Genomic DNA, 16447 nt, shown 5'->3' on the forward strand with positions numbered 1-16447 from the left:
GAAGGCCGAGGAAGTTTTATGGTCCAGATGTGGTCATAATTGTTTGCGCAGCAGTTTGTTGTGCTTTCCAGAAAAAAAGAGAAAAATGGGCAGAGAGAAAAGGAGAGAGAGAGAGAACGCCATTTATTGTAAATAAAGCACAAACAGTCGGTCACACAAAAATTATTTTATATAACACATGACTTCTGCAAGTGGTTATTAATAAAAAGAAATAATCAACTTATCGTTTTGTTTCGAAATCACCAGTGAGGCAATGAACAAGCTGTCTCATGATTGTATCAGTCGTGTAGACCATCTTTGAAAATTTCCAAAAGTCACAACACGTAACATTGCCTCGCGCTGACAGAAACAAACACGTCAAGCTAACTTTTACGTCATCGCTCCTTTGAAAGTACGTCATCAAACACGAAGCATGCTGGGATTTCAGCTGTGGAGTACCAACAGAGACGACCATTTTGGAAGAGTTCAGCAGAGGCTGAAAATGGTAATCTTGAATTCTAGACGTACTTTTGGTGACCAAATCACAATCGCAAGGCGTAGATGAGTAATCACTTACCTGAACGAAACTGTTTTCTTGTAACATTATTCTAAGGCATGTGCAGAGCAAATTTCTTTGGACTTCATGTTCAGTAGTAGGAGATAGTCATTGAAATGGCGCTACATGTCAGAAATTAACTGTCCCTAGTTTGATGTACTTTGAGCATCAAAGTGTTGGTCTATTCAGATGTATTCAGAACCAAAAGAACAGTTTTTTCTGTGTGGATTAATCTGGTTATGACAACCAACCAGAAGGCAGTTGTGTGGGTTAACAATCAAGGACCATTTTAAAAATTTAATCGTTAAGATGAAAATCCTGAATAGGGGGAAAAAATGTCATTCTTGAGCGCGAATTTGCATTAGGATTGCGATAGGAAATCAAACAATGCATTGCGAATTTTATGAATATGATCAATAAACACAAATGAACGTGTAACGTAATTCTAGATCTATAACATATGTGGGAAACCTAGTTTTTGTTGTAATCAGTTTCGCTTTCTCGCAACAGAGTCGAAAATCAGAGAGTGACTTACACAGAGTGGAGGACCGTGACGTCGAAGACCTGCCGGGAGAAGATTTTCACCGGAAGTTGTTTGAATCGTTGGATGCTGCGTGCAAAGAAACTGGACAGGTTAGTGCCTTAAATCATTACTTCATGTAAGAGTCTCCCAGGTATCCAGCTAAAGTTAAGTGTGGTTAATGTTATTGTAATCGTAAGAAAACCATTGAGAAGGTAGAGAATACGTTTCCTACTTTTCCGGAAGGCACGTGACTGCTGACGTGACCCCTTACCTGTGACCTGACTGTCGGCAGATCATTCATGACGTGCATAAGGACAAGCACTTCGCGGCGGACTACGAACTGGTTATGCCGCGCGTCCAGCAGGCGGCGCTGCGCTGCACTGCTACGATGGAGAAAGCGGAGTCCTTGTGCCGCGCCATGGAGCACCGCATCGTCGCCCTGCATGCCGAGAGCCAGGAACTAGAAGCCCGGGAGGAGCTGCTGCGGCAGGAACAAGGTAGAGGCATCCGCAGGTGAAAAGAGAAAAGAATTTCTGGAAGACAGATAAATGTCTCCTGTCTTCATGGTTTTGTCGTGAAACGCAAAATGAGGCAGACATGATTGTGGATGAAGCTCAGAGTTGGGGATATGTTTCATTTTATGTAGAGAGGACGGCGAGTATTGCATTTATTTTATTTTAAAACTGAGGTCATAAATTTATTGTGCACCTGATCTGTAGGGCTAGTTTAGGAGACCAGAATCGCTTCGGGGTTCAGCAACGGACATATTAAGCTTTAATGTCGAAGTCCCCATCCTGCATTACATTAGTCTACAAAAATGACTACAGACTGTTTTCTAGCAAATCTGGATCTAGCAAACCTTACATCTTTGCTTCATGACTACGGCCCCAAGCTCTTTTTCTTTAGATGCTGTGTCGACCCGCGGCCACGAGTTGTATTGGAGGGGCAATTGTCGAGAGATGGAGCGCAACCTGGGGGAAAGCTTTATCGCCAGAGAACGTTGTTTGAGTGTGGAGGGCGCCAGAAGCTTCAGAGGTTGCCTTCTGTTGATGTTCATATATATATATATCACATATGTTGTGGAAAACAAAATAAGAAAACTTGAAATTAATTCTTTTGTTCTTGATTTCATTATGTGCACATACGAGCATTCACAGTAATGTATGTCAGACGGATTTTTCTGTCACAACTTGACATAAAACATCAGATTTCGTCGAAGACTAAAACTTGTATTACAAAATAAATTTTTGTTTGCCATGTCTAGTGCTTCAAAGGTAATGAATACTATTTACAATTGCGATTAGTAACATGGATTGAAAATTACACCAGCAACAATATCTGTGGGCTTTTGGACCTTTGTGCAGATGAAGTTTCCGAGAAGCTGCTCCGAACGGCAGACTTGCTGCGGGTTGCTGAACTTCGTACCTGCAGCTTGGACAGTCAACTTCACGCCACCATGGTGTCTCTTGCTGTTATATTTCAGACATACTTAAATAAGTTTATGCTTGCGTGTACGTACATGCATACGTAAATATACATTAAACAAGTTGTTCCTAGCTTTATATGCAGCTTTTTTCAAAATGTTGACGTTGTTTGCGTAGGTTGTCGTGACATAATAGTTGTGCTATGTGTCCAGAAACTGATGGGACAGACCCTGGAGAAGTGGAGGATGGCACGAGGCGAGTGGGTGGATGCGCTGGACAACCTTACCCAGCTGCAACGGGACAAGATCTTGGAGTGGCTGACAAGTTCAGGTACACCTAAACACCACGCCGTGTTTGTACTTTGTACATTTTTAGCCAGGTATTACTATACTCGTGCCTACCGACCATCCTCAAACAAGTGTGACCAGTCGTTGACTACCTTCTCCACGAAGACAAAGCTTTTGGTTGCGTGATTGTGGATGAAAGCGTGTTTAACCTTCTGAATTGTCTTAATCGTTGCCCGAGGTTTTGTGTCTACGTCGTCTACAATATCTGATGCCTACAGAGCCCCGTTCAGAAGCACAGCAACAGTTGGGCGAGCAGACTGTAGACTACCTTTACCTGCTGCAACAGGAGCGCCACCTGGCCGGTTCAGGTAAGTCCAGCAGCGACAGCGACTAGATGATGCTTGTTTGTTGAAAGTGGACCAGCACTACTGGACGGTTTAGGAGGGCAAAATCACACAATTTAAATAATACACCATGATATTAGAGGAGCGTCAGAAATGCCTTCGTGCTTGCGAGAAACCGTCATAATGATGAAAGAGAACGCTGAAAAGCCGTTTTGACCAGACAAATACTGAAAAATTTTGACAAAGTTTGGAAAAGTTTCATATCAAATAAAACTTTGAAACTTATTGGAAAGTGGGTTAAGAACTGTCTTGCGGGTGACTTGATGACTAAGGAGTTGGCGTAAGTGCGCTGACGCTGGTCTTTTGATGGATGACAGGTGTTGCAGAGCGCGCTGGGCATGTGCACTTTCAACGTCTCCCTCGACTTCGATCGCGCCTCCAGCCTCAAGCAGCAGAAGCAGTTTGACGAGTTGCAAGAGAAGCTGCACGTGATGCTTCCAAAAACCTGGCGTGTATCTGAGAGCCGCCACCGCCACTACAGACCTTCTGAAATATGTAGGGATCCCCTTCCCTGTCCTCTTCCCACCCTCCCACCTGACACACACACACGCACGCACGTGAATGCCACTGCTATGCTGTTCAGATACGACTGAGAGCAGAAGTATAGGTTTATTTTTTAATTAGGTTTGTTCTGGTGGAAAACGTTATTCTGTTGAACAGCAATATGTTGGTGTCAAGGTACTAGTAACATGAGATTGCTTTCTTGTGGCAACATCCCGCTCAAAAGTGCTCCAGTGTCACGACATTCTAGGCCCTTAGGGTGTATGCACAGTCACGAACATCATATGTGTTAGCTACCTGTGTATAATATATACATACGCACACGTATGGAAGTAATATATTTATACGGTTGTAATGTATAGGGGCATGCGGAGGACATGTACATATTGAAATAAACTTTCAGATTCACGCAAGTCACGTATGTATATGTGCCCTCAGATTACAGACCTTTTAGTAGAGGTAACCTCTCTACATGCCACATCTCTACATGTTTTCATTGTGTCAGTCCTCCACGTTTACTAACGGTTCTCAGGGCCGGCCGTCGTGGGTTTTCTACGGGTACTGCGGTTTCCTCCCTGCCCTCCGTTTTCCCTCATAATACAAATTCACCTCAAGGTGGAAGCACTTTCCCGCTAAAACAACCAACCAGCCAAGTCAATCTTCCACATACCAGTTCCTCCCCATCACACCTGTCGATTTCCTCCATCAGATTTCCAGAAACCAGTCGCTGAACTCTTACACCTGATCGTCAGTTCCAAGGTGAGGTATATCTATATAAGATTTTTTTGCTGTCTACCTTTGTTTTCTGGGCCGAGCAGCAGCAGGAGCAAGAACAGGCGAAGAATAGCGGCGAGCTGCTGGAGAAGCTGAATCTGTCACGTCAGGAGGAGATGCTGAACGGAGCGTGCCATGAGGGTGGTACAGCGCTGCACCGCTGCGGCAAGGTGTCGGACCTCGCGACCCTCGTCACGCAGACCGTCAACAGACAGCCGCCTCATCCCTTCCACCAGGTGACGACACACGCACGTAGGTGTTGGCTTGTTCCTGTCTGTCCATGGCCGATGAGACTAATGTTTTCACCATATCACCACCTGCACAATTCTTTTATTCGTTTATTATGCTGGGTTTATTTTTTGGTGGTCAATCGCAATGCAGCTTGACTTCTGGTTATTCTGGAGTGCGCTTATCAGAACATCTAGTCCATAAAATTTGCAAAACATAGCACCTTGTCTAAGAGTTTCTTGAGTGTGTGTTTGATGCGTTAAAATACGGGATAGAAGGTCCTTAAGTTGAGAAAAAAGGATTATTTATGACTTATTTGTCCGTCAGACTGCCCTCAAGAAGACGATCGATGTTTCTATGACTCCGAGGACAACTACACCGAGGACTCCTGGTTTTCCGAGGACAGAGTAAAGGACAAACTCCAGGGGAAGTACAGCCGGCTGGACCAAAATCAGCGAAAAAGTCGTTCAGTGGACGGCAGCGACAACGATACCACCGACATTAGCGACACCGATTTTTACGATGACGAAGTTTATCGTGTGAGTAAAGGACGTTCAGGGAAAAGTCCACAAGAAGATAAAGAAGTGTGAATGTAACGAGAGTATACTTTTAGGTAAAGCATCAATGCCCCGGACACATTTATTAATCCGTTCTCGTGAACTGGACTTTCTGTCAAGGGACTCTGCATTCTTCTAGACAGAAGTTCATCTCGTTTTTGCAACAAATTCTTCACATTGTTCAAACTTGTCCTCGATTTTAGCCTTCTATTCTGTAGTAGCGGATGTGCGTGAGGACAGATTTTATTTTTAAGGGAAGGTTAAAGTCGTTCAGTACATAAAAGGTTCGTGTTAATTTTTCTTGTTTTCTTCTAAGGGAAGGGTATGGGCAAATTTCCTCCTTCAGTCTGTCTGTTCAGCTCTCCATTCTTTCGGGTGCACAAGCATACCCGCAATTGCACACGTATCCATACATACCCAAAGCAAAGACAGTAGCAGGGGATAAAGACTCATTTTACAACTGTCTGCTACCTGTACGATCCCCAGAAAACCTAAACCATTCACCCCAAAGTCTCTGTCCTGAAGCTTGTGTCTCACGTCTGTGGCAGGGTCGCCACCTCTTAGTGCCTCGAGCCTCAGTACAGTCAGACGGAGGTACTCAGCAAGACGGCAAAGACCACGAGGGCTTCCTCGGCTTTAGTCAAAGGGGAGAACTGCTTGCCAAGGGCGACATCGACTCCAACATTGGCGCGATGATGACAGACAGAAACAACGATACTCACGTGGGAGGTAGACGCCTTCATCTCAGTATCATTGTTCACTCCAGCTTTTATCTATCTGTTCCCTTTCCACAATCCGTCCATGTGGAAAATTAGGTTTCATAGATTACATTATTAATTTCTGTTCTCATCTGTACGCATAAGCGTTCAATGATTTATAGAATAATCAGTGGGAAAAAAACACCAACAAAACAGTTTTTGTGTAATTTTTAAAAATACTTTTCATTAGATCAACAGAAAACTTTTTTTTTTTTTTTTTTGCCAGCGGACGAAAGTTGAAGTAAAGATAGTTTGAAGGGGAAATACTCGCCTTCTACCGTTTCCTTTCACAAATGTATTTCTTCCCGCCAGTCATTCAAACTCTTTCCGCTAGGTGCCGCTGCAGGCAGGGAGCCCTTCATGACGCGCCTGCGCAGACGATTTTCTTTCACCCCACGCAGTGACAGCATGACAAACGCGTGCGCCGTTGATGACGTCAAAGTCCGTTCTTCCGGAAGTGACCCATCTCAGAACTTCGTTCAAACTAATTATTGCGACGCGAAGCGTTGAAGGCCAGTTTAGAACAGTTAATAAAAATATAAAACAAACTTTTCTATGGTGCAAAAGTTGCTAGTAATCAGACTAATAGCATGATGGAATGGACAAAGGGGAAAAGCTTTTAAAAGGTCTCGGGGAAATTCTGTGTTAAAGTTTAGGATTGTTACTGCTGTTCACTTGTGGAACATGTTCCCCGCAAACAATTATTGTAGGGTATTACATTTATTTTCACCGGAGTTGTTTAGTTTGTTACTGCTTAATTACCGTGAGGAAAGAAATGAATGGATTTTTGTTCCAAATAAAGTTTTGAACAGCTGAAAAGTTAGCATCTTACTATAAACTGGTCTTGCAATGAGGGTGGAGTAGGGAGAGTGTACCACCTTTACAGAGATTTTCTGTATTGGTGCACGGAAGGGACAACCTGCAGACATCACATGCACTTTTTACGAAATCCTGGAACTGATGTCCATGACATTTTGTGGGCATTTCATTTATTTAATAGCCAGAGGGCGTTTTTAGCTATAACATCAGAAATATACTTGTGTTTATTTGTCAGTCGCACGTGCAGTTTGTGGCTTGTGTTAGGATGGTGGAGCAACACTCTCTCACTCAAACTCTTCACTTTGCAACTTCACCCTTATCCTAATGGGTGAATACTAATCATAACAAAGAAGAGTACCTAATAGAACTTAATAGAACTTAAGCAGAAGGTTGTGTGACCTGCTCGACCTGCTTTCCAAGCAGAAATGAGAACCTGATTAATCAGGGAGGTAAATGGTAGCAGAGTTAGAGGTGGACTATCTACCTTGCTATGCCCTAGACATGGTGAACCAGTCGGGTCACTAGTTCATGAAACTCTTGACTCTCTGACATAGAGCTTTGGGTATGATGCTCAACTTTAGTAACTTGCCCACTTCGTGCATCTGTACTCACGTAATCATGGTACCTACAGTCAGTGAAGGTTTCTTGTCTATGACATTGAATGTTTTACTAAGCTTTTCTGGTTTCACGTGCATCATAATTTTGCAGACTTTTTTAATTTTTACTTTTTTTAATTACTCGGAAATCTTTACAGAGTACTCCCTCAAGGTAAGGAAAGTCAAACATGCCCCCAGTTCTAATAACATTTGTCAATCCACACATAATGTGTACCACCGGGTTCTACTTATTCTCAGTTTGGAACAATAGGACAGCAAACTATTGGTTAACTATGAAGTCATGTGTGTGGGTTTGAGGAGGAGGTTACACTTAATCGGTATGGACCACCTCGCGCCCTCAAGTGGGGTTGGTCCAACTTTTTATATATGGTTTGGACATTTGGGTGCGATACTTTCTTGGTTCCAGCTCTCTTTTACCTGCCTTGATCCGTGGATTGTGTGTCGTGTGTTTCAGCTAATTTATCTTGCAATGTGTCTGATGCCACAGTCTGTAAGATGTAGACTTAAACACTGCAAAAGCTGCATGTATAGTGGTTGCTTAACTGAGTTCGGCTGGGTGGACTGGAAACCGAATATGCAATAGTGTGTGTGTGTGTGTGTGTGTGTGTGTGTGTGTGTGTGTGTGTGTGTGTGTGTGTGTGTGTGTGTGTGTGTGTGTGTGTGTGTGTGTGTGTGTGTGTTGTGTGTGTGTTGTTTGTTGCTTGCTATCATGAGGTAAACAGTCCGCTGAGCATATATACGTAATTTTAAACTGGAATTTCGTCACAAACATTGATATCTTTTTTTTTTGTCATACATACAGCAAAATATAGCGTTGATTTAATAATTGTAGACCTGAACTTTTAAAAAATGGAACTTTAGAAGGCAGAGATTCAACATCTCGGATACTTCATTGGTCTTTCCCTCTACAGGACAATAGGATTCTACTTTTCTCACTTAAGTCTTTGTGCTCTGTGAGATGCTATCCTTCTACTGTGCAAGCGTGCAAGATATGGCGGGGGAGGAAAACGTTTATAAGAGCTTACAGTCTCATTTTAACACGGGGGAAATGAGCAATGCAAATCCTCTATTATTGTCTTAGTTATTATCTTTCGATAATACTCCACACATCACGAACAAAATAAGCAGAATCCGGTATACACCCTGCATTTTACTGAATCTTACACAACTCACTTGTCAAGGGTGGTTTGTAAATCCGTTCTCTTTAGTTTTACTAGTTAAAAAATAATACTTCATGCCTCAGTTTGTTTCGATTATTCGCTTCAGGAAGTCTTTTCATTGTCCAGATTTTCCAAGTCATGACGTAGCCATGACAACGGACAATACGCCAGCGAGGTCAGGGAATCCTCTTGTACAGGGACATAACTACAGAAAATGTCTCGCCTCACACAAGTTGCGTCCCTTAGGATCGATGTCGGTCACTACTGCCTGGAACTCGTGGCGATTGTCGAGAGCCATTAGGTTCTGCTCGCCTAGGTTTAGATCCATCTGACGTGACAGCATCAGCAGCACTTGCTTCCACGATTTTCATCGCCGTGCACGTGCATGCCCGAACCTTCTCGCCACAGTCTGTCTTCGTCCTTCCGATGAGAGTGGCGATCATACTTCTCCATCAGGTGCACTCCCAGCGAAGCCAGAGCCCCATCCAGACCCTCTCCTGTCGTTAGTACAGAAATTACAGGTTAAAACTCTAATAAGTTCATTTAAAATTGTGGAATCAGGACTCTCCAAATCATTCCTTTCAGACGCTAATGGAACTTGATCAATCAGAGTTTGCTGCACAAAATGAAGCTTTACACTCAGTTATTTGAATGTGTGGAGACTACTACTGCCTTGTACCTTGACGTCGTCTGCTTCGTATATCTCATCCGGGTACTTACAGACACGTGCAGAAAACTTATAAAAGGACCAGAGGCAGATGCAATGCCAAACAAAGACAGCCTGGCATGCCTTTTAAGAGTCTAGAAATCTTGTTAAGTACTCTGCCTAGAATTTTCTAAATAAAATTATATGTTACAAGTATTTGTGATCACTTGATGTCGATAAAATTACTAGGCGATCAACCGATGACATAGTCTGAGGAGAGCAAGCTTTGATTGGCTATCTCAATACTCACGTGTTTTCGCAGACGTCAAAAATGCCGCCTGACAGTTGTGCGCATGCGCAAAAGCTTGTATTGCTTCAGGAAGTACCGCTTTATGCAGATCTGCTTTGTTTCCCACTAGAAATTTGACGGCTGTAAGTAAAATGATATGACAGACGTTTCATACGTAGTAAGATCATGTTGGCAGCACCATTGCAAGCATGCATATCAGGAAGAGGAGGAAGAACGAAGGAAGGAAAGAAGGAAGGAAGGAATGGAAGGAAGGAAGGAAGGAACGAACACAAGCCGGTAGCTCCTATTAATGCATGTAGGGGAGTCTTCTTTTCCAGTAGTAATCATTGAAAGGCGAGAACAAAGATTGTATTGTCATCTAAATTCGCAAGCCGAGGACTTGCGATGAAAGAGACTAACTGGACCCTGCATTGTCATCAAAGAGGCTGAGAAAAAAAACTTGCCGTGATAACGACTGACTCAAGCGGCTGATTCAAGTACCGTCTCAGAGATGCTATCGAGTCTGTAATTACTCACCTGCAGGAGCTGACTCCATGACTTCGCTCTCCCACCTGGACAGACCATAAAGGGAGGCGGGCTCATCCAGACTGAAAACCAGCAGGACAGCGTGGGCGTTGCGGTAGTAATTCCGAGGTCAAGGTTCGAAACCGCTCCACGCCTGCTGTGTCATACACCGACATCTGCAGAACCAGTTTCTGTTAGTCAAGACGATGATAAGACGGCCCCTTCCCTTCCCCCCAGAACCCATGAACCACGAAATGCTACTAAAGTCATCCCGAAAAAATCTTTCTCAACTTATAAGTAAAACTAATTTATAAAATAGCAAACACAAATCCAGCAACGACAACATTCATCTTTCTTCTTATTACCGACGTTTAGAAGTGGAAAAATCCAGTTTTTTAGTAGAAAAAATTCTTTGTACTACTATTAAACCAGCTTAAACAGGTATTTAAAAAACAGGTATTTTCGTCGAATCTGTTGGAAGAGCTATAACATTCTATTATTTTCTCATCTATCCTGCTTTCACAAATTGATTGATGACCTGCTTTATCTGCTTAGATGTCCAGTGAAGATTATCCAGTAACGAGTTTTTGGCAGAGAATTTAATACTGACTGATTGTAAAATAAAGTGTAAAAATAAACTCCGCAAGTTATATATTGCCAGCGACACCCACACACATTGCGCCTTCTGCCCACATGATTTCCTTCATACCTTCGATGAACCCCCAGCCTGTAAACAAGAGTATTAACTTACATTGACAACTCCTTTAGCCGTAGACACAGAATGTATGCAGCTTTCCACGCCCACCGTTGTGGTGGGGTTTTCACGGAAGATGTAGTCTTCATCTTGGATGCAGCAAAAGAGAGAAGTTTCCCCACGCCGGCATCGCCAACCAGGATCACCTTGAAGAGAGGACCCGTCATTGCCGTTATCGTTAATGAAGACATGATCGCTGTGATTCTTGATGGGTTCTGCGTCTTCTAGCCAAGCAGGGGTCAGTGAAAGGGCCATGTGACGACAGACATGATCAGTGGCTGGATTCACAATCGCAGGAGGATCGCACTGCGTAATGAAAACAAGATAATAACTCTACAAGACAGAAGCAGGATAATCACGCTACGTAATGAAAGCAGGATGGTCACATTACGTAACAGACACAGGATGAACACAATCAGAGCGATGAAAGCAGGATGATCACACTGCGTGATACACAATGACTGCAGGATGGAAGCGGATAATATATATTAAATACAAAATGATCACAGAAAGTGATACATAAATGCAGGATAGTCACACTACGTGATGAATTTATAAGATGATAACACAAGAGGACGATCACTGAGCTAATACAGACCGTTATATAACCAAAAAACCCACGTGACACATCTTGATTGCACCAGACCCTACAGCTTCCTTTATTGCAGTAAATAAATTTTCCCTGCTTTTGGAATTTTTTACGTTAAAATAACTTCCTTGTAAATAAAACTTCCTTGAGCTTCAGCCGAGCTCAAACTTCACAAGGTCACCGAGGTTAAAGAATTTACAAAAATAGTTTGATATCTACGTGTCGAATTGAGCATGAGTAAGAAAAGTTTCCATCAGGAAATAAATCCTTTGCTGGGTTTTTCACGACACATCCTCTCAGAAAAGTGCATCCGTCGTTTTCAGCATGCTGTTACAAATATACAAATTTTTAGAAATAACAGATTCTTCAGCCTAATATGCATTCTCCAATTTGTAATTACAGATGATCTTTTATTGTAATCGCTGATTGCACATCCGCTTGTAATCTCAAAGCTGTTGATCCTATTATAGGTCGGGCACAACAGTAAGGTCTGATCACGTATTATCGCCGGTGGTCATTCACTAATCTGATAAAAGGAAAGAAATGTAACCGCTGACAATCTGCAACCGTATCGCAAGTAGCAGTCATGTCAGCGGTTCTGAAACAGTTCATAAAAATGTTACACAAACTTTTGTCCTGTCACAACTGCCTGCACCTTCATCTGCAACGTTCACGCTTTTCAGATGTCGCTCGGTCAGAGTAGATGACATTTCTAATTCAAATAATTTCTGTATTTAAACCTTCTTTCTTGGAATATCTGTCTCTGAGAAAGATTAAAAAAAAATAACAAACTTGGCCAGCGTTCTTGCGATCACATGAGGCTTTGCCAGTAACACAAAGCCGCAGGTCAAGCAGCACTCTCGACTGTTTGTCGTCTAACCATCACCTGTCAGCTTTACCTGAGTTATCTTACAGGTGGGTTGTAACCACCCTGTTGTTAACAGCAATTTCTCAGTTCGCGCCACTCACCTTAGGAATCCTGTGTTGCTACCTTTGACCACCTCGAGAAACAAAACTGATATGGCGGCAGAGACGCTGCAGGCAAGTGTTGTTGACACAGTTCAGGGACCTGTGTGAAACTTCCTCTGCTTTTTTTTCAGTTCTTATATCTCCTGTCGGCTTGAACTTGCACAGTACAATGCAGGTCACGCTTAATATAGTCCAGGGGAGTTTTCCGAATTGCGAGCACAGAACAAATGTGTTCATTCTGTATTCTCTTTGCCACGCCCAGAGGGCTAAATTTTAAAAGGAACACAGTGTCCTAATTATGTATGTATTGGAGTATACAAGTTATACAGTGATACTGCCAAGCCCCAGGCACTGATGTATTGCTAAAACTTAGGTACTGACAGAACCTAAGGTAGAGATAGATAAATGCTTTTAGTGTGAAACGATTGTGCAGTGTATGGCGTTGATTCGATAAACGCTTTTATCAGTAAGAAATCAACTGTCATCTCCTGAGCAACTAATTACATTTTACGATCCAGCTCCGAACTCATGTATGTAGCTGTATCAGGCCTATTTTCACGTTAAACATAAGTATACTATGTATGTGCGCAATCGTATATTTTGTTAATTGATTTTCTAGACCCACATTTTTTTCTGAGGGCCGAAGAAACTGTGCAAATTGACAATCGTATCAATAAAAACTGTATTGCGATGTAATATTCAAGATTATGTGACACTTCACTGAGTGCTCATACTCATGCGCTGCAGGAAGCAATTGAAATAGTTTCAAGAGATGACGGTGTCACGTGCTCAAAAATCCCTCTGACTCACACATTTGCCTCGAAAAATGAGCATGAATAGAAACTCTCACAACCACCCAACCCACACGCGCACATACACACCCTTTCTTGTTTATAACATTGTAAATTATAGAAATTCCGTTTCAAGCCAGTCAAAAACCCGTCGGCCTGCATAAATTTGACTCCCACATAGAAGACAAAACTCAGAGGAAGGCTTATCTCTAGGAAGTCCACTTCACGGAGCATGAGAAGCTCTTGATAGTCGCTCGTGTTCTCAGGTGTGTGTCGGGGTAGGGTTAAGTACTGTCAGCCACGAAATATACGATGGACTAGGTGTCATATCTTTGTGAACACCTGTCTGAAACCGCAAAAGTGAATTGATAACGCTGAAGTGTCTAACATTTACAGTTACAGTCAGACTGTAATGAGTGCAAACAGCGCAGAGTGGAAATCTTTTTTATTTTATTTTTTTTTAGTAATAATTTATGATTTCGTATCGTATATTATTTTGGTAACTGCTGGGTTAGGGTTAGAATCGTTTGTTGAAAGTCAGATGACTTTAGGTGGCCGTAATTTAAATGTGTTCAGTTTATAATTTTGGTGTATTTCCTTTTTCTTTGTACTTTAAAGAATTACTAACGATATTTTTTAAGCCTACAAAAATAGTTCATGGAATACACATTGTTAACCGTCACTTCTGTATTACCATCCCTCATCAAAAGTGTTATGATTACAGTATAATAAAAAAAATGGTTCTTTCCATGCAAGCAACTGATTTTATTCACGAAGACCATTACTGAAAATTAAAATGTAACAACACAGTTCTGTGGTAAATGGTTTAAGAAAGATATTGTTTTGTTTTGGGAACTTCTCTTTCCCACAGCTAACGTTTGAGGTATGACATTATTTGTCTAAGCTTGGACAAAAATTTTGAACCACGCCATGTTAATAAATTCTATGGATCAAACCGTTTTCAAATTCGTCTGTTAGCCTTGTTTGTGATAGAAAATCAAGGACAGGTTGATCGTTAATACCATCTCCACAATAACTCACTTCATTACCTCGACTTCTTTAACTACAGTGAAGCAAAATGAACATATATTCAGTAACGATATAATATGAGGCAAGAGATTGCTGTCGGTATCTATCACTGTGCAACAGTCAGGGTTCATCTGATGCATTGACAACATCAACTCTGACGACAGTGTGACTCTGATTAACGCCATGCATTCTAATTTTTAAAATAAAAGACCAACCTTTTCAAAATCTTTGATCAGTCTTGTCCTATAATTTATGCCGAGCGCGCAGCTGCGTATGACAAATGACAGAAGGTTTGTCACCTGAGGAGGTGAGCCCAATTGCACAGCGCTGACGTCACACAACACGCAACTTAAAGCAGGTCACAACGGAGCACACCTCAGCGTTGCTTCAGGTAATGTATCTTATCAAGTCTACATAAGTCAACAGTCAAACTGGTAACATAGCATCTGCCCATCTTTCAAAAAAAAAAAAAAAAAAGCACACTCGGTGGACGGTGGACTCTGCAAGCAGCCATATGCCTTCTTAGGGCGAACTTTGCTGGGGGTTAAAAAAAAATGTTTGTGTGTGAGCGTGCTTGTGTGTTGCCAGGTTGTGGTAGTAATGTGTTTAGATACGTGAGTGAAGCAAAGTTTCCATACTTTGTCAAACTTATACTCCATCTTTGACATTTAACGCTATATATATATATTTAGTCTCCTCAAAGTTGAATTCTGCTTCGCCGTGTGCACACACGAATACATTATCTCTCTTCTTGCGGGGGAGCTCCATATACACTCACCTGTGATGTCTAAACAGGCCATAGCACCAAGCAGGTCACCGTGACCTTTCAGAGCCCTCGCCCCTCCTGTCAGCGGCGTATGGCTGAAAATACTTTAACAGTCGCGACTATATGTTCGTTCCCACGCTAAAAGCACATAAACACAAAACTCAAAAGCAAAAAGAAACAGGAAATTACACGCACACATCATGGATCGTGTTGAGTGGCAATCTCCATCGTCACTTTGTCAAAATGTCAAGTGATTGGCACACTAGTAAATTTAAAATGTTAAATTATTCATTTTTGTTTCGACAGGCACTTATACAAAAGTATAAGGCAAACGAAAATGCTTGTATTTAAAAATAGAATTTAATTTGAAGTTGGGTTGACTATAACCATATATAGTGCATGCACCAAAAGAAAAAAAAATTCTTGGTATCTGGCGGACAGTGCTGGATCGTGTCGGCAGTCAGAAATGACAGTTCTAAGAAATGTTTCCACAGTAGATTCGAGGATGAGAGATGATGTGCAGCTAATACAGTAGCGTTGACGTTGTTTCCGAGGAGACATATCTGTTTTCATCTGCCGAGTGCCTTCGACTTGGGAGAAGTTCGCTCGACTTCAAAACTCTCCCAGAGAACGAGAAATCTCTTCTAAACATCAAACATCGAATGTTTCGACGAATCACGGATGACTAAAAGTCAACAACTTAAGACCAACAGCTTACACTGAAATAGATGAACATACAGCCAAAGCCTGGAAGAATAAAGGGAATTGTAAGTGATTCATCGTGTCTAGAGGATGTGGTTGGGGCAGATGGAAGGGGGAACCCAACCATCTTCTTCCCCCTGCCTTTTACTTTCCTTGATCAATCACGAATCAGTCTATATATAGTTGGTGGGCAGGGGTGTGTGGGGTGGAGTTCCTGACAGAGGCAACCTTCTGCTCATAAACCAGACAACAACGCCTTTCGCCTCATAAGTGACTCTCAATACGCTCTCAATGAGGCCACGGTGACCTATGACTGACGACTTACAGATGAACCTACTATCAATGCGAGGGACACTAAGATGTATCTAAAAATTGCTATCGGATCAATGCTTGTATGTTTTAAAGTTATCACACTTGCAGTCCGTTTTGTCTATGTATGAAGCCTGTTCATTCGCCCTCACACATGCGAAACCAAACATCAAACCGAAAGTGCAGCGATATTCTAGGAATTGACACGCTCCATGAAATGTTTTCTGTCACTAACTCGTAAAAACCCCAAGTTGTTTACTAGACCTTAACGCACAAAATAGCCTGAGCATTTGGGAATCGAGCCGTTGAACCGGCATAAAAGGACTGAGCGTGCTGCTGCACTTTGCCACGTCGACAGCTGCAGCGAACGTGGACTAAGAAGGAAGTCCAACACACGTGCTTGTATTACTGACAGCTCTATTTCTTTTTCCTCAAGTATAAATCTAGGGAGAAGGGGTTCATTTGTCGTTTAGGAAACCAATGCCATATCA

General features: G+C 42.2%; 1 protein-coding gene and 1 long non-coding RNA gene across 4 annotated transcripts; one reads left to right on the forward strand and one right to left on the reverse strand.

Annotated features, from left to right (window-relative positions):
• The first annotated feature begins 117 nt into the window (after positions 1–117).
• Positions 118–6805, forward strand: LOC112553221. The gene is made up of 12 exons (XM_025220305.1): positions 118–484; positions 1046–1168; positions 1351–1555; positions 1965–2093; positions 2423–2517; positions 2695–2812; positions 3048–3137; positions 3491–3668; positions 4493–4684; positions 5004–5215; positions 5782–5962; positions 6326–6805. The coding sequence occupies exons 1-8, from the start codon at positions 413–415 to the stop codon at positions 3577–3579; spliced, it is 921 nt and encodes a 306-aa protein (XP_025076090.1). The 5' UTR covers positions 118–412; the 3' UTR covers positions 3580–3668; positions 4493–4684; positions 5004–5215; positions 5782–5962; positions 6326–6805.
• Positions 6806–8557: 1752 nt separating this feature from the next.
• LOC112577138 lies at positions 8558–14520 on the reverse strand. Of its 3 annotated transcripts, none has more exons than XR_003102012.1 (5): positions 14395–14520; positions 10799–11107; positions 10060–10223; positions 9544–9663; positions 8558–9084 (listed from the first exon to the last, which is right to left on the reverse strand). It is a non-coding gene; the product is annotated as an uncharacterized LOC112577138 (long non-coding RNA). The 3 variants fall into 3 exon arrangements; XR_003102011.1 differs by lacking the exon at positions 14395–14520 and adding an exon at positions 11400–11494; XR_003102013.1 differs by lacking the exon at positions 14395–14520 and adding an exon at positions 11345–11389.
• Between the last annotated feature and the right edge of the window lie 1927 nt (positions 14521–16447).

Source organism: Pomacea canaliculata, linkage group LG12, assembly GCF_003073045.1.
Source record: "Pomacea canaliculata isolate SZHN2017 linkage group LG12, ASM307304v1, whole genome shotgun sequence".
NCBI classification, from domain to species: domain Eukaryota; kingdom Metazoa; phylum Mollusca; class Gastropoda; order Architaenioglossa; family Ampullariidae; genus Pomacea; species Pomacea canaliculata.